At 39.0% G+C, this 26,031-nt stretch overlaps 1 protein-coding gene across 1 annotated transcript in view; it reads left to right on the top strand.

Moving 5' to 3' along the window:
• The window catches only part of CEP112 (centrosomal protein 112), a 327,830-nt gene that overhangs the window by 171,739 nt on the left and 130,060 nt on the right, over window positions 1-26,031 (top strand). The window contains exon 21 of the mRNA XM_045836669.1: window positions 15,211-15,441. Within this exon, the coding sequence (XP_045692625.1) occupies window positions 15,211-15,441 (231 nt within the window). The remainder of the gene's footprint in view (window positions 1-15,210; window positions 15,442-26,031) is intronic.

Raw genomic sequence — 26,031 nt, 5'->3', positions numbered from 1 at the left:
TACACAGACCTCAGGAACTTGTTTTTCATTTCACCTCCCATGGGGTCTTTTCTGTCTTTGTGGCGCATGAGCCCAGAGCCTCTGGACAGCATTGTGATAGATGAGCTCCCAGCTCTGCTGACGCCTCCCCATTGGCTCTGACTTTTGCAACCTGGGTCCCCCTCACATCTCAGTATGGTTCTGCCTACTTTCTGTTCTCCAGAAATTCACTGAAAACTCTTTTCAATTGGTGAATGTTCCCCAAACATACCTTTTCCCATTCTCTTTGTTTCTAAGGCTGGCTTCATTCTGTATATAGTTTTATTTTACTCAAGGTAACTTCTTAGCAGTTTACTAAATTGTCTAGAGGTCACTGAAAACAGAATTCTTAGAACAACATAACATTCACTTAAAGGTGTAAAAATATTTGTGTATATAATGGCTAAAATATTGCATTCAGGGAATGAATATTGGTTAAAACTCTTTGCTAATTTACATTTCATATTACATCAAATAATTTGATGCATTTTAATTTATAAACTAATGGTCATTGAAATGGACTTGAATGAATGATAACCAGACAAGTTAATAGAAATTCAGTCCCCTCTTCCTCTGCCAAGTTACATCATTACTACTGAGAGCAGGGGGACTCCATTCCACCGAGGACCCTGGATGATCTTTGAGAACATACCACGTGAGTGTCCCACCAAGGAATGGGGGTCTAGAGCATTTATCCATGGAATTCTGGCTTTTTCTGATTGCTGCTCCCAAAGGGCATCTGCCCCTGCATTTCCCACTATACTTGCCCTTCCTGTCTGTACCTACACCTCCTCCCCACTCCTGCACTTACTGGCTGCACCCACCTTTGGTCTGAGCAGCCTTCTGTGATGCTGGAATAAGCTCAAAGTGAGGAAATAAGTCACACCACAGCCAACTGAAGTGGAGTACAGTGAGTTGCATGCCTCAGCTGGGCTGCAAGCAGATAGGTCAAACAGATGTGGCCCAGCACACCTGAAGCATCTAGAATGAAATGGAAGCAGTGAAAGGGGAACAGAAATCCAAATGCATATTTCTTTACACAATAGAGCCTTCCCTATTGTCCATTAACTGCATTACAACAACTTTCAGAGGGTTGAATAATGTTTTTTTGAAACATATACAGAAGCCCAAAATGATTGGAGTGATCAGACCACATGAGCTTATTTCCCATCCCTTACAAGGCCCTCTTAAGATGTTAGCCAAAGTCATGAAACCACCACAACGAAGAGAACACAGGGTGGCCATCAACAGCCAGGAGACTTGGACACATTTCTGGAAGCGGTGCTGAGATAGCCAGCATCTAACCACACACAAAGGAGACTAGAGCCTAGGAAAGAGCCTGTCCCCCTCGTGAAACCCAACAGGGGCCCAGGACTCAGAGATGCTGGGAAGGAAGGGTAGCAGAAGGGCAATGTGCGGTTGAAAGCAAGATTTGTTGGAAGTGAACATACAGAATAGGAAATTCATCTCTACCAATGAGCCTAGAATGGCCAGCAGGTGGGCATTTGTCTCCCAGGCTGAGGGAAGTGGATGAACTATCTGGGAAGAGTACAAGGAAGCTAGTGTGGAAAACAATGTCTTTGAGCAAAGCCTGCTTTAGTGCATTTTTAGGGATCTGCACCATAACATCTTCATCTCCTCTTGCCCATCCTCAAGCTCAGTGACCCCTTACCATACAATCTCCAGCCCTGCACACATACAGAGCACTTTACCTCCCAGATCGTGGGTGAACAGACAACCCTAGGTCACCTGACATTTGAGGTGTGCTTCAGAGGCACGAAAGAGAAAGACTAAACAATCAGGCAGCTCCACAGTAAACAAGGAACTTCAGGGAGCAAAATGTGAGTTTAAGGAAAGCAAAACTGAAACACCAAATATGGTATTACACAAGTAGCATAACAGGCTGCATGAAAATCTAACAATCAAAAGAATAAGGGGACTTTCAAATGTTTGTCAAAACTAATGTCAAGAATATCTCCCATAGTAGAGAACAGAAAACAGAGACAAAAACATGAGTATAAAATATATTTTTAGAAGGTGAGATGATGATTAAGCCAAGATACTCAATAGTTAACTGATACCCAAGACACAGGAAATAGAGTGGAAAAATTATTATCAATGTAATATTAGTAGCGAAGTTCACAGGACTGAAGGATGCGAGTCTTCACATTGAAAAGGCTAGTAAATACCAGCATAAGGAGTGACAAAGACCTACATCTGCCTATGTTATCATTAAATCTCAGAACGGAAGCACTATAAGAGAGGTCCTGAAACCTTCCAGAGAAAAATCAGTTCCCCTACCAGGAACAAATATAGATTGTCGTCATATTTACAGTAATCAATGGTAAAATATAGTAATGACTTCCTTAGAACTATGGAAGGGAAGTTGTTTCAAACCAGATTTCTAGACCTAAGCCAATGTTCAATCAATCATAAGGTTGGAGAAAGACATTGCAAACATGCAAGGATTTGGGAAGATTATCTCCTGCATTTCTTTGTAAGTTGCCTGTAGTTGTTCTTCAGTAAACTAAAGGAGTGAGTATCAAAGAGAAATACAAAGGATTCAAGGCACGGTGGATCCAGATAGGAGAAGAGGAAAGGGGAATCCCAGAGAGTGGATGCACAGTGAGTGTAGAAAGAAACGGTCCAGTCTGTATCAGAACAGATGTGGGGGGAGCGGAGGAAGCATCTAGATACTAAGGGAAGTAAGTCAGACCCAGAAAGATAACAGACCGTATGATCTCACTTATATGTGGGATTTTTGAAAACCCAAATTCTTGGAAGCAGAGAACAGATTGATGGTTGCCACAGGAGGGGGATAGAGGGTGGGGGAATTGGGTGAAAGATGCTCAAATGATACAAATTTCTGGTTATAAATAAGCTCTAGAAATGTAATGTACAGAATGATGACTGGTTATCAATACTGTATTATATATTTGAAAGTTGTTAAGAACGTAAATCTTAAGTTCTCATCACAAGAAAAGTAACTGTAACTATGTGAGGTAATGGATGTCACTAAATTTAATGTGGTAATCATTTTGCAATATACACACATATCAAGTCATTATGTTGTACACCTTAAACTTATACAATGTTGTATGTCAGTTATAATATCTCAGTAAAACTGGAAAAAAGTTTTAAAGGTAACTGATTAAGGAACTAAAAATGATAAAGCAGCTGTCTTTCAAAGAAGGTGGATAGTGTAAGGAAGCCAAATTTTTATCTTTTATGCATGGTGAATAAATTAATAATTTATGAAATATATAATGGCATGAGGTCATTATCAGCAGTGTTAAAAATACAACTGAAGGAGTTAAATGTGTCAACCTGGTGGTGGGGGAGGGATGGATTACAGATGGGAACATAAACAGTAAAGTAATGTTTCGTTGAGAGCACTTTTTAAATGAAGGTTGTCGGGGAACCCTTGCCTAACAGCACCCTGTGAGTTTCAAGTGCACAACCCTGTAGCGCATCATCTGCACGTCGCACTGCGTGCCCAGTGCCCAAGGGCTGGTCTCCCCTCGTCGCTGTAGAGTCAGCCCCCTTCACCCTCCACATCCTCCCTCCGCCCCCTTCCTCTTCGGCGACCCCCTTCTGTTGTCTGTGTCTGTGAGTCTGTTTGTTTTCTTTTTTCATTTGTTGCCTTCCATTTTTCATCCCACATATGAGTGAAATCATATGGTTTTTGTCTTTTCCTTCTGACTTATTTAGCTTAGCATGATACTCTCAAGATCCATTCATGTTGTCACAAATGGCAGTATTTCATTCTTTCTTATGACTGAGTAGTTTTCCATTGTATACATTAAGAACATTTTTATACCATCTGGTTTGTTCGACTATGTGTACTTTAAGATTTTAAAGAAACACTTGAGAAAATGTCATACAGCAAATTTTTGTCAATATGATGGCCTAATTTTTCTTTTTCTGCTTTCATCTACTCTAATATTTGTTTCCTGAGGTGCTTCACAGAATCAATTTACAAATGGGTTGGACAAAGTCCTGACTAGTAAATTCATAATGTACCTTTTCCAAGAAATTTGGAGCCATTCAGAAGACTTGTATCTGTTATTTCAGAATTCAGTTATCTGGCTTCCCATGAAACATTTTATGGTTCTGTCACTTATTGTGTCCTTAGAAGATTGGTCAGTAAGGGATTCTGTCATTGGTACAACTAGGGAGGTACTGTTTAGGGTTAGGAAGATGCGGATAATTATTAATTACTGAAATGAATGACTTAAAAAGCATAGCAAAACCTTACATATGCTCCACAGTGGAGGTCACACATGCTTTAAATAAGGGTGACACTTTTTTCTTCTGTTGCCAAAGTGAATAACACAGAACACAGGCGTAGTTTCATCAACATGGAAAGTGCATTAGACAGCCCCCAGGGTACAGTAGCCAGTGTCATACTGAGTTAAAGATATAAAGTCTCAGTGGAAGGAGAACTTAGAAGAGCACTCTGAGAAATGGAAACTGCATGAAAAACTGAGAAATAAATACAAGTCTGACTGAGGCAAGACTTTCTGCATAAATCTGGAACATCTTGTTGAAATGTAATTTCATGATGCAATAAAATTTGAGCAAGAAACAAAATATCAGTCTATATTAAAATGATATTATTTCAGATAGGGAATTCACCAATGCATGGGAAATCACTCCACATGGAAAAATCTAACCTGGGCTTTCCCCCACTAATGTTATATTAGATTTCTTTAGCATCACCATTATAGTTGAATAACCTTTATTGATCCGGCCAGCAACTGTTTGTAAAATAAAACATAAGGAATAATGGTCACTGAAGATTTCCATTAAAAATTTAAGAAAGTGCCCTAGTCACTTGAGTCTAAATCTCTGCAAAATTTCTGAGTTCTAGAGCAAGAAGCTTTAATTAAAGCAAGTGCCGTCTGATAGAGCAGATGAGGAGAGTGAGAGGGCCTGAGAGCCCATTCTGATCACTGCTTGCAGTGTTCGTGAACTGAAACAGTACCTCAATCCAGAGATTTTCAACCGGTGTGCTGCAAGAGTTTTTAAAACATGCAGCACCTGTCTAGACAGGGACACTGACCTCTTTTCCTTTAGATTGTCAAATAAAAAATGACAACAACCAACACAACAATAGTCATCGGTGTGAATGAATTAAATTTATACCTATTTTTGTCAGATCAGCAAAAAGTATATTTTTTGTGTGCCACAGAATTTTAGTAATTAGTTTATGTGTGCCAAGAGATGAAAAAAGTTGAAAAATTGCTACCTTAATCCAGTCTTTTAGAGTTCCATTTTATTATTTTTGATGAGAATGATAACACCAACATTTTTTATTATAAGAATTTCAAATAAGTGTGTGAAGTGGTTTATAAAATTTTGAAGCATATAGAACACACACATGGGCACAATGGTTTTCTAAATTGTATAATTGAAATTCAGAGGATTATTTAAGTGATGTGGTTTGTATTATGCATAACATTTAATTAATAACATCCATTTTATTATATATGTTCAATTATGGTCATACAGAACTGGGAGAAGAATTTTTCCTTATGACTTTTGAAATTGTTATAGGGTATATTACCCACATTCAAGGCATCTCTTACTGAACAAGCAATAAAAACAAACAAAAAACGCTTTATGTAATTTTGTGCTAATAAAAGTAATACGTACTTTCTGGTCTCTTTGATCAGATTCTTAGTTAAGTTTCTGCCTCCTTATTGGCTCCTTTACTTTGGAACTGCATGGAATAAAACTAAGGTCATAGGGTTCTGTATCCATAGCAACATGTCTTTCTGTTTCAATACTTTTCAGGTACTTATTCTCATTCAAATAAATATTTTCTTAGGGTTTGCTGGTTTCTTTGGGGGGATAGATGGCTGAATAAGTAGCCTGAGACTGTCTGGTAAAATCAATATCCTAGGAGATGGTAGAGGGAGGAGACCAGATACCTAGCCAACTCGGCACTAAAATGGACCTTTAGAATTATTAGGATGGTCAGAAATTCAGGTTGGTCCATTTTAGGATAAAGAAGTCAGGTCATGAGATCAGGACATGGACTTCATGAGTTCAGGTAGTTAAAACAAGAAATAAGAAGGTTGTAGTTATATATAAAGTCAAGAATCCAGTTAACCCAACAGATTTTGGATACAGGTAGTAAACTTAATTTTGGAATGTGTAGAATCAGGAATCCAACCCCCAGATTGTGAAGCAAACAAGCATCAGAGATTGAGGCAGAAAGATTTAGTCAGGCAGGCGACCAAAGTTCATGGCTGTGAACCTATCCTGGAGGCAAGATCTTGTTTGGCTAGAGCCCTGTTGGACGCGCCCCACGTAGCGGGGAATGATCAGAGAGTGGCTGGGCAAGTGCACGCTTGTGTTTGAGGTTAAATGGAAGAGAGAGGATGAAAGGAGTTTCTGAACCTTTTAGTTAATAAAAAGGGAAATGATCTCATAAATCATCTGTCTCAGGTATTGTCAGGTGACTTTGCTCAGCACACGGAGTAAGTACAGCAGGCAACTATAGGCTGCCAGTAGTTCAACAGGCATTGGCAACGTGGTGAGGATTGACTGGTGGGAGTTACAGGCAGTTACGGTATATAGTCAGAGCTTTTTAACTGCAGAATGAACCGACAGTCTTAAAATATATTTGATGTTTATTAGTATTTAGTGGGAAAAAAGTCAATTCATGTATTTATCAAAATGTTAAGTTCATTGAAACATTTAACTTTTTTGTTCATGTCTATATTTATTTATAACATTTTTCTATGGGTTTTGAAAAAATCTGTTGGTGTCCGTGATCTTGATCTAGGTAGCATTTGTTCCTTAGTTTGTTTTAAAAGTTTTGCAATTAGGATCAGTGTGTCTGTAGCCAAGTGTTTGATTATCTAAGTTGTAGAACTTTGTTAAATATCATAACTGTCTAGTTTGACCAGAATGTAATGTGGAAAAGAGTTTAACATTATATTTAATCAAATGAACCCTTAACTTGGTAGTCTAAATCCACCTATAAATTAGTTTTAAACCTTCGTTTTTATATTATATCATTGTTATGCATCATGTATCTAATGTCTCTATGCCGGGTATTATAGAACTGTCTACACCTTTTGAATTTATACTCAAATATATTTAAGAACATCCTGTTTTATAAACTCATAGACCCCCAGCTAAAAATACCCCACAAAATGGTTAACATAATTGAAAGTGATTTTAATGTGAAAAGGCTAAATTATTAAAAAATTAACAATTTATATATTATATATTATTAGCAGAGGTAAATAATATCATCATGGATTTAGTGATTTTTTTTCTGGGTATTTGCTCTGGCTTTGCCCACAAAATATCTTTTAATATTACGTGAATTCATTTTCTAAACAGAGAAGTAAGAGCTACAAGTAACAGATCATGTGCAAAAATACAAATTATTACAATAAATTGTTGCCCAGTCTCATGGGGTTGCTGTGTTGATGCCCAAGTCCTCCAGGGTGCCTTCACAAGTGGGGCGGATGAAGAGTGAGGCACCTGCCGTCCCTTTACTGACTCTATACCCTGAACGTAATGCGAGGTGTTCTGACACCTAAGATACCTTGGGGAGACACACCTGGACAGCAAAGCTGTCCTCTGAGGTCAGTTGACTGGGGAGGATGCGGTGCTACCACACTGGAGCTATCACCACCATTGCCTTAAAGGCTTTGGAGTGGATTTCCTTTAGACTGGATACTTGAGCTTCTTTCACAATTCCTAGTAGATCCATCAAGAATGACACTATTTTATGCACTTCGTGAAAGGAATATTGAACTACATATCCTCAATTGTAATCTGGTACTTGGGGAGAAAAGGGTGAAAGCAATAGCAATGTTTCACATTTATATCTTTACATAAGACTGACTTATGGTATATTTTTAATGCACACTTAAATTACAAATGCAATTCTGGTATTTACATGGCACAGGCTTAAAACATACTGTATGATGATTCTTTCGTATTAGTTTCTGCATATTTTTAAAGAATTAGTTGCATGAAGTGCACACAATGCATAAAAAAGTATGCGTAATTGGAAGGAAATGCTGTTAGAGGTACTAGTCAGGGAGGACACGCCATGTCCCTTCTGATGGAGGCTGTCACTGATCCACTGGCACCTTTCATAAGGGCCAGGGCCCTTCCTCTTTTCCTTGGCCCATTGTTGAAAGGTCAGCCATGTGTGCTTCAGAGTGTTCTAGGTTTCCCTATGTTTAGGTAAGCAGCCAAGACTTCTGAAAACTTTGCTTCAGTGAAGTCATATGGTTGTTAGCACAGTAATTAGTGTTTTCTGACTGGCACTAGTATAACATATAGGCTATTGTGAGCTTAGTGTGGACAGAATGTTTGGATAGAGTGGCAAATAAGAACGGGTAGAAAACCTAGGTCAAAGTTTTGCCTTTTCTGGAAATGGGAAGTATAGTAAATGGAGAGAGTGTTGAAAATCTGCTTTCCAGTTACTCAAATGTCATTCTTTATAGAAAGTTTCTAGTGAAGAATTCAGCCTGAATTTTATTCTTCTTCCAAGGCTAAATAGGTTACCTCTCACTCCCGCAAACACTGTCAAGAAAAAAATTTTAAGTGTTTCTAGATGCTACAAATAACACCTTCCCAACATGCAGTCCTCCGGGTCGTCAGCCCTGATGCGCACAGCGCTGCGCTGTGGACAGTGCATCTGTGCTGGCTTTCTAATGCTTACATGGTGCGTTCTCAAGAGGGGAGTACCCCGTGCTGTTTGAAGCTAGTGCTTTTACTGTCGTCATTCTCAAGCGGGATATCTCCACTTTGATAGTTCCATTTGAGTCTAGAAAATGTATGCCTATGTAGATTTTGTGCTTCTGTTAATTAAATAATTTCCTTTCTAAAATAAATGCTTATCCATAGTTATTTTAAGTATAGTAGACATTCATTTGCAGATTTCCCAAATAGGTCAATGTACTATGAATCTTTTTTTTCCTTGTAATTGTAACTTAGTCTAAAAGCACGTTGCTATGGGTTTTTACCCCTTCCCTCAAGAATAATTTTGAATTAGATGATTTGGGTGGTTCTAGAATAAACTAGAAATTTCAACATCAGCTATGAATTTTGAGTGGTATTGTCATTACTCACAAAAAACAAATGCAGCCGTAACGTTTGCCAGCTCATGTGACTCATTACACGTCCTCCTTCTTGTCCTCCAGATAGGCATTTAAATTAATGGGTGCTTTTCTTTTGTACTTTTACCCTATTTCTTCTTCTTTTTTTAAAATGCCCTCCCTGGAGTACTCTTTCCTTTTGCAGGTAAAAATATTTTTTCTTTCCTCATCTAAGTCCCTTTTGGTATGTTCCCAAACTGAATATTAACTGTTCTAAAATTTTTAACCAAATTCAAGTTTTTCTTGCCTTTCCTGTGTGTTAACCTTTGTCCTCTCTCCCATGGTGCAGCTTCGCAGTGTCGGTGCGGTCAGCAGCACTACCCTGTAGTTTAGTGTGTGGGGCCCCAGAGCTGCATGGTTCTTTTGGAATTTGGGGGAATCTAAGTCCTTTTCTCCTCTGGCCACCATAGGTTAGCCCCAATCACTTAAACGTTATACATTTCTATAACTTCACAGTGATAATTGGGTTTATAATAATGACCTTGAATTATTTTATGGTCCTGGAGTATTTTCAGAATCTTCAAAAAAAGATTAAAGCATTGTAGATGTACACACAGCAACTTTCCCTTCTCTGAACAGTACTTGCATTTCATGCCGTATGGGATACTTACAGTGAGTTCATCTCACTTATATGCAAACCATGCAGACAGAATGCCCGGTTCTTCCTGTGTGAGGCAAAGTGAAAGGACCGGGTGAATAAAAGGTGAAGAAATACCTAGAAGGCCCCTTAAGTGCAGGGATGTGTACAGAAGTACTCTGACCTTTTCTGCCTGATGTAACGAGCCAAGAAATCTGAAGACCATTTCTTCAAACCTCTACCCATCTGTGAGGTTTTCATTTCTGTGATGTTTAAGTATGACTTCCTTGAATCAATAAAGACGGAGATAGTGTTGTACTGCCCTTCCTTATACTGACAGAGATTAGCAGGCATACCTCGGCCCTGGCACTCTGCACTCACCCATAATTCATTGATGAGAAACAGAGGTGTGTTTAATTCAGTGACATCTTGCTCTTCAAGTCTGCATGAAGCAGTGATAATGCACTTCCATGCTCTTCTTCCTAATTCTAACCTATGTGACTAACCAAAGAATGTCTAAGGAAGGCAGGAGAGTGGTGGCAGGGTCCCTGTTCTCGGGTTCCTTGCCCTTTCACTGCAGAAGGAAATTGCCAGTGAGGAGGAGGTCAGGAGTTTGAACTTCTCTCCAAATGTAAAACCAGTTTCCTCTGAGGACTTTCCTCCTTGATCAGTTTCATGGGTAAATGAGAACACAACTCTTTGGAAATGGACAATGAAGCTCCATTAATAGATATAGACCATTCATCTCTTTAAAATGTGACTTGGTGAGGCAGTCGTATAGAGGGGTGGATGCACAGATGGACAGAAAAACCAATGACTGACAGCTGACTGGAGAGCTGGGAACTACATCAGGCTCAAAAGTCTTGAAAGACCTAAGACCTATGTCAGAGCAAGACTTGACTTGGAGGTACTCACCATTCTCTGAACTCCTCTGCTTCAGACAAGTCTGAATTCAAACCTTCTGATCCTGCCTTTTATCGTTTTGTTTCATTTTAATCTTGCTTATTCATATTGTCTGACCCTACTGCTATCTGAACCATGGTGTTCAATACACGCCAGTTGTCCTGCTTCAAAACAGAACTGATTTGTGTTTAAGTGTTATATTTAATTCATTAGTAACATGTTAATCATCTATCAATATTTCTCATGCGTTTTTCTTTGGGAGACAATGTTTTGTTACAAGGTGAAACTCTTTCATGCTAAAATTCCTATGGGAGTTTACAACAGACAGGAAAATTCTCTTGCATGTGATATTTATAAAATAATGTTAGAAGATTAAAATACCATAAGGTTAAAATAATGTGTTCTCTTTGACTACATAAGCATAAATCCATATATATACTTATCATGTCCAGCATAATAAAAATAGAGAAATTCTTTTGATTCATTTTCTATAACTTAAAATCGTAAGTTTGGTGGCCTTAATATTAACCATACATTATTCAAATGTATTCTAGGACTATTAATGTTGTTCTAAAGAAAATAAATTATTTTGAACTAACTTTTTTACAATGGAGTGTCCCTTATGAAATATTCATGACAAAGGGAAAATTGTCATTAGAGGTTTGCATTTTCATAAAAAATAGAAAAACTATTTTTAAATAATTATCATATTAAAATTTGAGTAATTATTCCTACCACCTGGGTGTAAAACCTTTGCACCATCTTTTAAATTTTTTTATGTTGTGTCCAGTTGTCAAAAGTATTTAAGCACTCAGGCGTGCTAACAAAATGGGCATTGTGAAGTGACCACCCAAGTGAAAAATTAGGATATTATTAAACGCATTGCCTCTGCCTATAGGTCCTTCCTTTCCCGAATCCTGGCATCCCTGTACCAGAGGCAACCGTTGTCCTTAACCCCGTGGTAGTATTGGCTCACTATCCCCACATACATGGAGAAATGTTTTATTGGTCTTGAGTATGTACCTAGGAATGGAGAGAGTTGACTTTTGTCTATTGTGTAAGGGAGGCACCCGATTTCATTTTTTTTCCATATGGATAACTTACTGTCTTAGCACAATTTTTAGACGGGTTCATCATTTACCCACTAAACTGCAATGCCAGCTCTCTCCCACATGAGCCAGTTTCTAGGTTCTCCATTATGTTCCATTAGTCAAGTTGTCCTATTCTCTCTGACAGCGATTTTCAACGGTGTGCTACAAGAATTTTTAAAACATGCAATACCTGACTATTTAGTCGGGACCTGACCTCTTTTCCCTTAGATTGTCAAACGAGAAATGACAACAGCCAACACAACAATAGCCATCCAGTGTGAATGCCCCATCTCGAACTATAAGTATGCAAGTCATTTAATGGAGTTGCATCTTATTGGTCACATCGCACAATAAGGTTGTATCTGGTTTGTTAATTCTTGGGACCAAAAATCCTTATATATAAGTTTAGGTACCTGGTTTTTAAAAAGTCACTTTGGAACAAACAGTGTAGGTAATTACTTTTTTTTTTTTTTTTTTGTAAATCAGTCAAAAGTGTACCTGTTTTTTGTCAGATTGGCAAAAATATAGAATATTTTTTCATGTGGCACAGAACTTAGTAATTATGGTTTATGCATGCGACAAGATGAAAAAGGTAGAAGGTCATTGCTATATGATAATATCACACTGTGTTAAATTCAGTGACATTATTTCAGGTCCTAGTGTGTGGTATGGGCTGTCACACCACTTGTCTCTCCTTTAGGAGAGTTATGTTTCTCGCAGCTATTTAGATCTCCTTTAATGCCTTTCAAAAAGGCTTATAGAGTTTTGTACATCTCTTGGTAGACATTTCTGAGAATCCTATATTTTCATTGTAAATGGTGTTTTATTATTATTATTTGCTGGTATATAAAAATGACAAATGATTTTTAACATTAATCTTCTATTCTGACCCTTTTGGAAACTCCCTTATTATTTCTAATAATTTGTACATTCATTTTGCATTTTCCATATAGAAAATCCTAATACCCATGATTAAAGACAGGGTTTTTTTGTCATAAAGTTATGAATACAAGTAATGGTAGTAGGTATTTTTTTCTTCTGCCTGATTTTAAAAGGGTTATTTTAAAGCTTCACAATAAAGAACAAATGAAAAATGCAGAGCTTTTGGTAACTACCTTTTATCTGGTTAAGAATGGTCTCTTCTAGTCCCTATTTTGCTACAAGTTTCCATCATGGAATTGTATCATTGTTTTTCTGTGTATTGAGACTATCATAAGGTTTTTTTCTTTTAATACTTTAATGGAATAAATCATATTATAGATTATTTTCTAACATTACACCAATATTGTCCTTTTCAGTTCTTTCATGATATATTATCACTGAATTCGGTTTGCTAATAATTGTTGAGGTTGACCTGAGATTCTTCTCTTTTGAAAATGTTTTTTAATTGATGTTATGCTAGCCTCATAAATTAAGTTGCTGAATAGCCCCTTTTCTACTCTCTGGGAGAATTAATATCAGAGTGAGTTGTTTCTTAAATACTTGGTGGAACTGGCCAGTAAAGCCATCTGGGCTTGATATTTCATTTCTGGAAAGATTTTTGACTACTATTTAAATTTTTCTAATGGTTATAGAATGACTCATATTTTCCATTTTTTTCTAGTCAGTTTTGGTAAATTTTATAGCTTCGAGATTTTCCTTTTTTATTTAAATTTGATATTTATTGGCATTTATAGATTTTTATAAATGTTAAACTGCCCTTATGTTGTTTGCAATGTAGTAATTACATATTTTTACACTTTATTGCACTCGGTTTGCTAATAATTCATTTAGGATTTTTGTGTCGGTGTTCATGAGTGAGTCTGCCCGTAATTTTTATTTCTCTCCCATCTCAGATGTGTTCTGTTTTATTACTCGGTTCTCTAGAACCCTTCCTAGCTCAAAGTAACTGCTTCGTCTTCTGAATTTGTATGGCACTCGGTCTTCTCTTATGCCTCTATGGCTCGTGCGTGCGCGCGCGCGCGCACGTGTGTGTGTGTAGCTGGTGCTTTATTGTCTAAACTCTCTTAGGCAAAGTGTTTTTTCTGCAAGCCACTCATCATGGTGGCTTCCACATCACAGATCCCAATAAGAAGTGAGCTATACATAGTTACAAGTTAAAGAGTGGAAGTGTGGAGGTGAGAGTCTGGCAGAGTGAGTGCTCAAGAAGTTCCGATGAATCTGCATTTGTTTTTTCAACTCCTCACCCCAGCAAAGTATTGCTTGCCTTGGCATGACCCAAATTGCAGTGACTCCATGTAGGTTTCTTGCTTCTAACATGGCGATGGGACAGATAAGGTTGTCCCCTGGCAACAAAAGAGAGAGGCAAGAGGGGGAAGTAAAGCAAAGCATTCTTCCACCACCACTACTACCCTATCACCCCTTCTCACAGCAGTTCCCTGGTTTTCTCCCCAGGCTACAGCTCCTTCCCTTGAACACACATAGTCTGCAGGTCAGGCCAGCCTGGGAATGCGACCATATTTGGGAGAAGGGTCTTTGCAATGTAACCAAGCTGAAATAAGGTCATGTTGGATTTGTGTGGATCCTAAATCAAGGATGACCAATGTCCTTATAGGAAGAAGGAAATGTGGATGCAGACACACAAAGAAAGCCATGTGAAGATGGAGGCAAACATTGGAGTGTTATATCTACTAACCAAGGAATGCCAGGGATTGCCAGCAAGCCCCAGAGGCTAAGAGACAGGCATGGAACAGATTCTCCCTCAGAGCCTCCAGAGGAACCAGCCCTGCCCACACCTTGGTTTGAGACAGGCAGCCTGTGGAGCTGTGAGAGAACGAACGTCTGTTGTCCTAAGCCACCCCGTTTGGGGTACTTCATTATGACAGCCCTAGAAAACTAATCACCCCATATGTTTGAGAATTTAAAAACATACTTCTAAATGATTTGTAAGTCAAAAAATTATAGTGGAAGTTTAAAAATGTTTTGAACTAAATGTTAATGAAAATACTGTATATTTAAACCTATATGATTAAATGTAAGCAATAATTAGAGAAGCATTTAGAGTCCTATGTTTATAAGTCAAAAAAGAAGGATAAAAATAAATGTATTAAATATCCAAAATAAGAAATTAGAAGAAGGGATATGGAATAAATCCAAGAATGTAGAACAAAGACATAAAAACAAGAACAGAAATCAATGAAATAAAAACAAAAATATAATAGCAAGTACTAGATGAATCTCAGTGTTGACTATTTGAAAAAGCAAGTTGCAGAATGATACATGTAATATTCCATTTACATATATATTTGAAGCAAAGCTAAATATGGTATCGATGGTATACCATTCTAGGCGGTATTTACATCTGAGCTAGGACGGAATGGCCTGGGACTAGAGAATGAGAGAAGGAAGACAGGAAGGAAAGGAGGAAGAAGAGTAGAAGGAAGGAAAGAAGTGGACATTTTTGTATTTTTGTTAGTCTTTCGCAATTCTTCTATGACTTTCTTATTCATAGCCTTTGCCCATTTTTTAATTTTTCAAAATAAAGGTTATTGCTGACATGGAGGCCCAAGTTCACAAGCTGAGGGAAGAGCTGATTAACGTGAACTCCCAGCGGAAACAGCAGCTGGTAGAGCTCGGTCTGCTGCGTGAGGAGGAGAAGCAGAGGGCCACGAGGGACCATGAGGCTGTGGTCAGCAAGCTGAAGGCTGAATCAGAAAAGATGAAAATAGAGCTGAAAAAGACTCATGCAGCTGAGACAGAGATGACACTGGAAAAGGTAAGATACCCACCTCAAATTTTTATAGGCAGTTGAAACCCATGCTTGAAACCCACAGCTTCCGCCCTTATATTTAATCTCTAGAAGCTCGTGGTAGACATAGAATTACTCTCTGGTTGTGTGAACTTTTCAAGTTAGCAATTTAAGTATCTCGCTGTATGTCTAAGCACCACTAAATAATATACGGAGTTTCCTAACATTTTCGTTGACTTTAATTGAAGGAATTGTATGGAATGTCCCATTCTGTATATATTAAATACACACCGTGATGAAAACAATGTTATATTATTACCAAAACATTACACTGGTTAGGAATACTGAGGCTGTAGCCCTAAATTTTCTTAGGCTAAGATTAAGTTTCAGACATTTTCTAGATGGTCAAATAATTACTTCTATATTTTACAGTTTTTATAAGTGTAACACATACACTGACATATTTTTCAAGATTGATATTGCAGATAAAGAAAAACTCCTTTAAAACTATATAATTTCAAAATAAATGTCATTATACTGTTGATACATTTGGGGCTGACTTATATTCCAGAAGCAATATCAAATATTCTTTTTTCTGATGTTTTGTAAAAGTATAAACATTTTAATTGGGTAGTGAGTGTGAATTGTTCTTAAGCATACCAAATGTAAATTGTCCCTTGAGTTTCTTAAAACCAATCTATATCTTGGGACAAAGAAACTTGAGGAGTGTAATTGAAGAATCCTCCAATTCTGTTTAATTTTTTCCTCTCTTCTTCATCGTTCAATGATGTTGATCCTTCATAGCGTACACAGCACCACTCGAGGCACCGCTCCGCTGAATTTACGGGGCAGGACTGGAAGGTGCTTGCTTTATCCTACCTAAATTTATCTAAGGGTCAGATTCAGCCAACTTTGCCCTTGGCAGCATAGCTCAGAACCCAAAATAACAGGAAAAGGGCTCTAAAGAGGCAGGAGGGAGCCTGGCTTCTTGGAGTAACAGCAAAGAGGCCGGTGTGGCTGGGAGTGATGACAGAGGACGAGGAGGAGGAGATAAACCAGGGAAGGGAGCACAGAGGTGGACCAGGTCCTGGAGGTGGGTCCAGGCCTTTGAAAGGGCTTTGCTTTGGTGCTCCAGGAGTAGAGGAGGCTTGACAGGTGTGAGCAGAGGAGTGACGTGTTACCACTCACGTTTGAATAGGAGCTCTCTGTCTGCTAGTGCTGAGAAGAGACTGACTTGAGGGCAAAGACAGAAATAGGGAGACTACCCTAAAGGCTGTTGCAAGATTTTAGACACGAGATGAGAGAGGCTTCAGATGTGGGTAATGTTCTGAAGGTGGAGCTGACTGGACTTCTTGTTGCTTCTGCAGTAAGGAGGGGGAGAGCACAGAGGGGGGAAGGGAGGGAGGCAGCAGTCAGGAGTGCTTCTGGGGTGACGTGCTGGAGCCAGTGGACGGGTGGAATCGCCCTTTGCCCACAAGAAGGAGACCTCAAGAACAACAGGTCGGGCCTGTCAGATGTGTGCCAGTTGAGATGCCTTTTATACCTCCAAGTGGGATGCTAGTGACAGTACCATGAAAGCAGTGCAAAATGGTCATTTTTGGTGCTGGAATAGACAGTCTCAGGGAGTAGAGACATTTCCTTCCATGGGATAGTTCCAGTCCTCTGACAAGAGCAAACGAAAGAGACTAGTGGAGAGCACAAGTGGTGCTGCACTCGCCTTCCTGGTAACTCTCACACACACCTCCCCTGGGCGTCAGTCATCTTTGCTGCTGGTTCCAAGGACTTCTGAGTCCATGTCCTTAAATGGCACAGACACCAGTGCAGCTCGATTGAAGGAGATTGCATATACCAAAGCCAGACTCATAAAACATATAGTTTAGGCCTTGATTTTCTTGTATTATATACTCACATTTTAAATGTTTCTTTTCAACAGATAAAATTTTTCAAGTATAGGTTTATATATGTTACTGGCTAATTGGCAGTTTACAGATCATTGAAAATAGTATTAGAAGCACTAGGTAATTCATTTGGCAAACATTTCTGGAATATTTTCCATATCCCACAAAGGCATTATCCCAGACACTGTGGAGAGACACAGAAAAGAGGGGGGGAAAGCACCATCTTCAAGGACATTCTGAAAAATAGAAGACACACATGCATGCACATACGCACGTGGTAGTGAAGGTGGAGTTTGAATTGGGGGAGAATTACTTTCTGTGAAGGCCATCGTGGACGGTTAACTAGAAGATATGCCACTTGAACTCCACGTGTAGGGTTTGGACTAGCAGATACACAAGATGGCATTTCAAGTCAAACAAATAACAGCAGCAAGAGCCAGCAGAACTGTGTGTGGGGCATGGAGGCTAACCAAGGAGAGTGGTTAGTGGTCAGGCTAAAAGACAGCTAGGGATCACTGAGAGTCTGCAAAGCTGCGCGAAGTATTTTAGCTCCACTGGGTAAACAGTGAGAAGCTACTGAAGATGTTTAGGTAATGAAGTGTCAATAGCCAAGTGATTATTAGGAAAGTTTGTCAGCATTGACCAGATGTCCTAGCAGCAGAAGCGGTCGGTGGGGACTGGACTGAGCCAAGTGAGAGGCCCCCGAGGGCACAGGTGTCCGAAGGCGGTGAGAATACAGCCATGCTGATGGGCCAGAGGACATGTGCTGGAGAACTGCCTCAGCAGTAGCATCGATTGGAGTGGTTATACATAGACCCTTAATAAGTTGGGAATGTAGGAGAACTTTCTGGGTTGGGGAAGGAAAAGATTAATTCCGTTATGAACAGGTTGAATTTGAAGTGCCAGCACTACACCCAGCTGTGACATCCATTTGCTGTTGAAGGAACATTTACAGGTAATCATAAGGCCGGACTGGGAAAAACAGCTGTAGGAATCACCCACAGAGAGGGCCTGTTCAAGGGGGAAATAGAAAAAAAAATAAACAGTGGCAAAGGAAGAGGTTGGGAGGAAACAGTCGAGGAAGGGCCATTGAGGTCAGAGGAATATGAGAAGAATGTGTTTTCATGGAGATAAAGGGAGAGAATATTTAGAAAGGAGGATTGTCAAGAATGTGACAGAAAATCAGGAGGGATAAAGGTGGAGGAGAGGTCACAGGATTTAAAACTGAGAAGTCATTGATGATCTTGGACGGAGCCCTGAAAATGATAGTGCAGACAGAAACATGGTTGCAGAAGATAAGTGAGAGAGCGGTGAGAAAGTGGGGATTAGTGAATACCCTATTGTTTTTGGAAAATCTGATATTAAAAGGAAGGTGTAGCCCCAAAGAGCAGTAGGAGTTAAGGAGAATATATTTTTAGGCTGAAAATGTCTTGAAATAGATGAGAAGGAACAGATGGAGAGGAAGAGCCTAATGATGCAAAGAACCGTAGATACTTCCTGGCTTGTGATCTGAGGGACGAGGGTGTGAATGAAGTTACCAGCCCGGGCCCACCTCTTCCCTTGGTTACCAGGATGCAGCCACAGAAGACACTGGTCTGACCCTGGAATGTGCCTCGCCCTCTCCTGCCTCCAGGTCTTTGCACCTGTCACTCCTCTGCCTAGAATGTTCCCCATGATTTTCTTAGGGCCATCCTCCTCCTCATCCCTCTGCACTCCTCAGAGTGTCCTTCCCTGACCTTTCTATCTAAAGTCTTGCCTACCTCTACCACCTTATCTTTTTCCTTTGTATTAAAAATTCATCTCGCTACCTGAAATCATCTTTTCATTTTTTCACTTGTTCATTTTCTATTTACCCGCATTGGAATGTCAGCCCCATTAGCAGGACCTTGTCTGTCTAGTTCACTTCTGCACTGCTAGTGTCTGGAAAATGCAGCACGGGGTAGCATGGCTGTCTGAGCCTGGAAGGATGGGAAGTTCCTGAACAGAACTGCACAAGTAATACAAGCAGCTAGAAAGGAGGGTTGAGCATAGTAACTTTAACTGACATGAATAAAGGTTAATCGGAACACAGAGCCTTGGCAGAGTGGTCTAGGGAATGGGATGCAAGCCCTGCGTGGGCCGGTGTTTACTACCATGAGTTTGGTTCTGGCTGAGATGGCGGAGTGAGACAACCCCCAAAGTCCACGTGGTAAAATTAGAAGGGCAGGGCTCTTGATATGAAGATTATTTGTATTTCTGATTGATAAATGTTTTTATTTAGCTGGTAAGAGGAGTTTAGCCATTTCCAAAACAGTGAAGACCTGGACTGTGGGTTCCCTGAAAACAGTCCTTGTTAAATACTTGTTTCTGAAGCTCCAGGATCACGGGTGGGGCCTGGTTTAAAGCAGACCTTCATAGATGCTGAGTGAGGGAGTAAAAGAATGACAGTGAACTGAGAAATTCGGTATAGCCCCGTGGATGGTCATACACATGAGGAAAACATTGTTACTGATTTACCTAAATTTGATTTGTACCCATTGTAAGTACTTTAGGTAGGATAAAATAGATCTTTATAGTCAAATATTTGTTTTTTAGTGCTGTAATTTCCTCCACGCTACTCAATAAATTACATACATAGTATAAATCTGCATTCAGATATGGTTTGAATTTTCAGTACACAAACTAGGCATTCGAGTTCTTATTGTAAAAGTTTGAACCGACACTGATCAGGCGGTGGGAAATCCTGCTTGAATTCTTGTTGCACCTTATAAAAGCTTACTGTTTTATGATGTTTAAATAAATCTGAAAATTAAAGTATTTGTTGGCAGTTCAAAATCTAGTCAGAATTGAGGTGTTTAGAAATTAATTTTCTATTATTAAGTATAAAATTGAGGTTCCAAGAGAAGAGGAAAATAACACCAGAATAATAAATAATATAAATATAACACCCCCGTGGATCTGGGCTGTTCCAGTAGCACTTTACAATGTTATGGTTATAAAAGAATTCCTAAGTGCAGATCCTAGGTAGCTTCTGTCAGTGACAATTTATGCCTGCTTGATATCTTCAATGGCTTTGAGTTAAGAGAAAGATGAAATACTTTCACAAGGTCAAAATTCTTGAAATAGAGAATCCAAGAGAATAAATGATTGGCACTTGCAATGTGAAAGCTGCTTTTCTAGTCTTTTAAAATCTTTCCCAACCAAATTGAAACAAAGTCCATAAAATATGAACCTTTGAAAAATTAAAGAACATTACTAAGTGATGGTACTGGGTAGTTTTCAGAAGACTGATGAAAACTTTGGTATATAAAATTTTCCATTGTTTAAGAAATCTACTCAGCTGTTTTTAAAATAACTTTTCTTGATCCAGAAGATATTTTAGAAAACGTGGAAAATAGAGAAGAGTGTAAAATTCCCTGTTACTACCATCTCTTAGAGAAAACCAGTAGTAATAATGTGACGTGTATGTAAAATAGCCATCTTACCTGAGACTGTACTAATTAAACTGTTGAGTTTTCTGCTCTTTAAAAAGTTATGCTAGGAATATTCCAATGTCATTTAAAATTCTTTGAAGCTATAGTTTTCATTGTTTCATGATATTCCATTTTATTAATGTAGGATAGTTTACTGAGACTTTCCTTTATATTTAAGCATTTTTAAGAGTGAAGTTGAGCCCCCTGCTGGTGTGGATCAGTGGACTGAGCACCAGCCTGTGAACCGAAAATTGGCCAATTCGATTCCCAGTCAGGGCACATGCCTGGATTGTGGGCCAGGGCCCCAGTTGGGGGCATGCTGTTTCTCTTATTCTCTTTCTCTCTCCCTTCCTCTCTTTCTGAAAATAAATAAATATAATCTTTTTTAAAAAGAGTAAAGTTGAACATTTATAATAGATTCATTATTCACATTTCATTTTCTGCAGTTGCCAGTTCATATTCTTGGTCAGTTTCTCTTCTATTAGTGTCCTAGTGGTCTTCTTGTCACTTTTATATAAATTCATTTTATATTTAGAATGATAAAACTCTTACCTTTGTGGCAAATATTTTCAGTATTTGCCTTTTAATTTTATCATTTTATGATACACACAAAAAAATTGCTTGCATTTAATGAAATCTGTCCATCATTTCTTTTGTGAGTTCTTTATTATAAGTAGTAGTTTTAGCTTTACAATGTGATATTTAAAAACATATGAATACATCAAACATATTCTATACCATACTCTAAGTAAAAAGCTTTTATAAAATTGACATAGAATTTACCAGCTTGGGTTCCTGGTCTAAAATTTTAATGGTTTCTGAAGGATTATCCTGGAATTCTGCCAGCCTGAAATCATTAAAAGGCTTTGAGCAACAATTCAGCATCTTTTTCAAATTTAAGAAAAGCTCCATATGGCATAATTATTCAAGGCCAAGGTCATAGAAACTACTTAAACCTTTGAAATTTATAATTAAAGGATTAATATTAACTTATGAAGACATTGTCATCTTGGCTTAAAATGGATTTTTAATCTCGATTATGTTCTTTTTTACTTTGATCTTTTTCCTTTGCTAAAAATATAAAATTTTAAATTAAATGTTATCCTCAAACAGTTCAGATTTATAAAAATTGATTGACAATCAACATCTAGCATGGTTTCTATAGTACTCCACAAATGTGGATGAACTTCAAATGGTCATTTTCCTCTGGATATATGAGACACAGCTTGATGTAACAAACTATAATGGTACCTCTAAACATAAAATAAATTAATTTACAGTAGGAAGAGCATGCACAAGTGACAACTTGGGAAACTTTGGGTATGTACAAAGTTTTGCACCAAGGAGTGGTATGATCTGACCTATGCTTGAAAAGATCATTTTCCTGCATGAAAACAAAGGTAGGAAACCCAAAAAGGGCATTGTAGTAATCTGAGGGAGAGGTGGTGGAGTCCTAGACTGGGGTAGCAATCAGATCACACCAGTGGAGGTAGTCAGATTCTGGGTGTTTTTAAAGTTGGGGCCAACACGGCTTTCCGATGGATTTGACATGGGATAGGAGACCAAGAAAAAGTAAGCCACAGATGAGCTTACACCCAGGGGAAATAAGAAAATATACTAGTTCCTTTCTCTGTGGGATGGGGATTGTATGTAATTTTTAAATTATAGCATTCAGCCTTTTCTTAGAGTATCTTCTGTACTTTAACTGCTTTGTGAGCCAAACAGAAGTCACCATCTAGTTGTATTGCCGTCCTGACCCGAAGCCCTAGGGCAGCTTTAGCCTGCCTCCCCTTTTCTGCCTGCAAAAGACCAGAGTCACAAAGAAAAGGAGGTGCTGGCCCTTCAGCACTGGCTTTGCATTAGCTGCCATCAGAAACTGAGCTGTGGGATTGTGATGTCACCTGCCCCTGCTCACCCCTACCTGAGAGGTCGGGGCAGGGGCTAGTTCTCAAATGCCCTGTCTCCTAGCCCAAGTCATCTTTCTATCAGGGCAGGAAGGCTGTGCTCTCGTCAGCATCGCAGAGAAGCAGAAGCTCGGCCTGGCCGCAGCCTGCTCCTAGGGCTCTCATCTTTACTTCAGTGATCTTAATGGGGGCCTGAGGAAATGTGGACCCCTCTGACTTTAGACTACTCATCTCCCAAGGAAAGCCAAGCCTCAGGCCTGATAGGAATGAAAAGAGAAAATAGCAATGAGCCCGAGACACAGCAGCCTGTTAGCCTGAGGCCCCTGAGAGACACAGGACCATCTGGCCTCAAAGAGAAGAAGGTAAGTCTGGGACAGCCTTTCTATTCCTGAGACAGGGATCTTGCTCAAAATCAAAGCTCATTGCGGGGCTGGTTGGGCACTGGCAATATAAAAACAGTCTGCACCCTCGAGGAGATTTATTTTAATGGGTCAGAGATAATGGAACAACCGAACGTGTGATTGCATTGAGCTGAAATTAGAGTTGTTCTCTAGATCTGTCGGACAGCATGCCCTGGAAACACACAAGAAGGGGTCTGGAAATATGCGGGGAGGGGTAGCATCGGGCAGAACCTTCTGGACAAGATAGATCGTACGCTACTGGCATTTCCCGCCCTTGCGTAAAAACTTACAAAGTGCTGTTGCCCACAACAAAGTGAAGTTGTCACCACTCCTTAGCTTTCTGGACAAGGGTTTGCATAATCCTATTTTTCCTCTTCTACCTTTCCTTTGTTTCTTCTTATTTATTTTAATTAATTTAATATTTTAGTGTATAGTTTAGTGGCATTAAGTACATTTAAATTGTTGTGCAACCATCACCACCATCCAATTCCAGACCTTTCATCTTGCAAAACCCGAACTATTCCCATTAAACACTAACTTCCTATTTCTTCCACCTCCCAACCCCTGGCAACCACGATTGTATTTATCACTATATATTTGACTACTCCAGGTTCTTCATGCCAGTGGAATCAAACAATATTTCACTTAGCATAATGTCACCTGCTATGTTGTTAGCAGGTGACAGAATTTCCTTTTTTAAAAAAGGTTGAATAGTATTTCATTGTATGTATATAAGACATTCTGTTTATTCATGCATCCCATCAGGGGGCACTCGGGTGCTCCACTTTTTTGGAGTTTGTGAATAATGCAGATATGAACATGGGTGTGCAGATATCTGTTTGAGTGCCTGCTTTATACCCAGAAGTGAAATTCCTGGATCATATGGTAATTCTTTTTTTTTTTTACTTTTTTTTTTTATGTTACTTTTTAGTACCCTTATACCCACCTCCCCCCAGCAATCACCACACTGTTGTCCATGTCCAGGAGCCCATTTTCCTTTTTGCTCAATCTCTCCACCCCCTAACCCCCCTCCCACTAGCTGTCACCCTGCTTTTTTGAGGAACACCCCCTACCGTTCTCTGTTCCACTGCACCATTTATATTCCCGCCATCGGGGCACCAAGGTTGCAGTTTCTCCACACTGTCACCCACAATTGTGTTCAGTTTGTTTTGTTCTTATGAGAATGATCATAATGAGTATCAAGTGGTATCTTCTACCTTTCTTTTTTTTTAATAGGCTTTATTTTTTTATAGCAGTTTTAGGTTCACAATAAAACTGAGAGGAATCTGCTACAGTCTGGGCTCTGCCCACTCCAGGTGACTGCCTTTCCCACATACGGGCTGTAGATATCCTCCCTTCATGGCTTCTCGAGTTTTTCTCCACCTGGAGCACCTGGGGAGCTCACCACCCTCACTCAGAAGTGTCACCTGTCCCTGTCTTTCCCTTCCTACCCCAACTCAGAAAAAAATCACACTTGTTCCTGTACTCCTGTAACTTTTCACTCGTTCCTCTCTTTTTAAAACATTTTTATTCAGATGTAATTTACCTAGAGAGTATGTCTAATTCTATAAATTTTGACAACTGTCACCACGGTCAGGATCAAGAAGTGCTCCATCCCTGTAAATGTATCTCCAGACCCTTCGTTGTCAACCGCATTTTCTTCCCCTGGTACCTACTCCTCCGTTTTCTGTGACTATAGATTTGCCTTTTCTGGAATCTAGACCAAAGGAATCATTCAGTAGGCAGCCTTTAGAGTCTGGTTTCTTTCCCCTAGCGTAATGCATTTGAAAGTCAGCCATTCTGTGTGCATCAGCAGTCCGTTCTTCTTTTATTGCTAATAATATTTCATTGCATGGATGTACCAAAGTTTATTCATTATCCAGTTGGAAATATTTGGGTTGTTAAATATTCATATAAAGATTTTGTGTGTACATAAAGTTTTTATTTCACTTGGGTAAATAACAAGGAGTGGGATTGCTGAGTTGTATGTTAAATATACTTTTTAAATTTATTAGAAATTGCCAAACTGTTTTGCCAGAATGGCTGTATCATTTTGCATTCCCATCAGCAATGTATGAGTCCCAGTTGCTCTGCAGCCTCATTAGCACTTGATATTGTTGAGTTTGTGTTATTATTTTTGCCATCCTGATAGGTGTATTTAACTGCCTGTCTATTTCCCTAGTAACTAATCATGGGGAGCATCTTTTTATATGTGTATTTGTCATCTGCATATCTTCCTTGACAAAGTGTCTATTTAAATGGTTTTCCGGTTTTATATTTAGTTATTTTATTATTGAATATTAAGTGTTCTTTATATACTCTGGGTACAAGTCTTTATAAGATATCTGATTTGCAAACACTTTTCACAGTCAGCAGCTTAACTTCATTCTTTTCACAGTGTCTTTCAAAAAGCAGAGGTTCTTCATTTTTATGAAATCTCATTTATCAGTTTTATTTTATAGATTATGATTTCAGTGTCACACCTAAGAAATCCTATCATACATGACCTAAGGTCACAAGGATTTTCTTCTCTTTCCTTCTAGAAGTTGTATAATTTTAAGTTTTATATTTTAGTCTGTGGTCCGTTTTGAGTCCATTTTTGTGAATGGTGCAAGGTATGGATCGAGATGCAATTGTTTTAGCACTATGCGTTGACAAGATTATCCTTATCCTTTCTCCAGTGAATTGCCTTTGCAACTTTGTTGAAGATCAGTTGACCATATGTGTGTGATGTACAGCTGGTCTGTCATGTTGCTCCGTTGATCTATATGTCTGTCCATTTCCAATACCACGCTTTTTTCTTTTTCTTTTTTGTAATGTATTTTTTTACATTCTTTATCCCCCTTACACCCCTCTCCCCACAGCAATTACCACGCTGTTGTCCATGCCCATGAGTCCTTTTCCCTTTTTGCTGCATCCCCCCACCCCCAGCGCCCCCACCACAGAAGCCATCCTGCTTCTA

Source organism: Phyllostomus hastatus, unplaced genomic scaffold (genome assembly GCF_019186645.2).
Source record: "Phyllostomus hastatus isolate PE091 unplaced genomic scaffold, TTU_PhHast_1.1 phas_contig_210, whole genome shotgun sequence".
In the NCBI taxonomy this organism is placed as follows: Eukaryota; Metazoa; Chordata; class Mammalia; order Chiroptera; family Phyllostomidae; genus Phyllostomus; species Phyllostomus hastatus.
The sequence above is the reverse complement of the archived record's forward strand: the minus strand, read 5'-3'. Positions and strand labels throughout refer to the sequence as shown.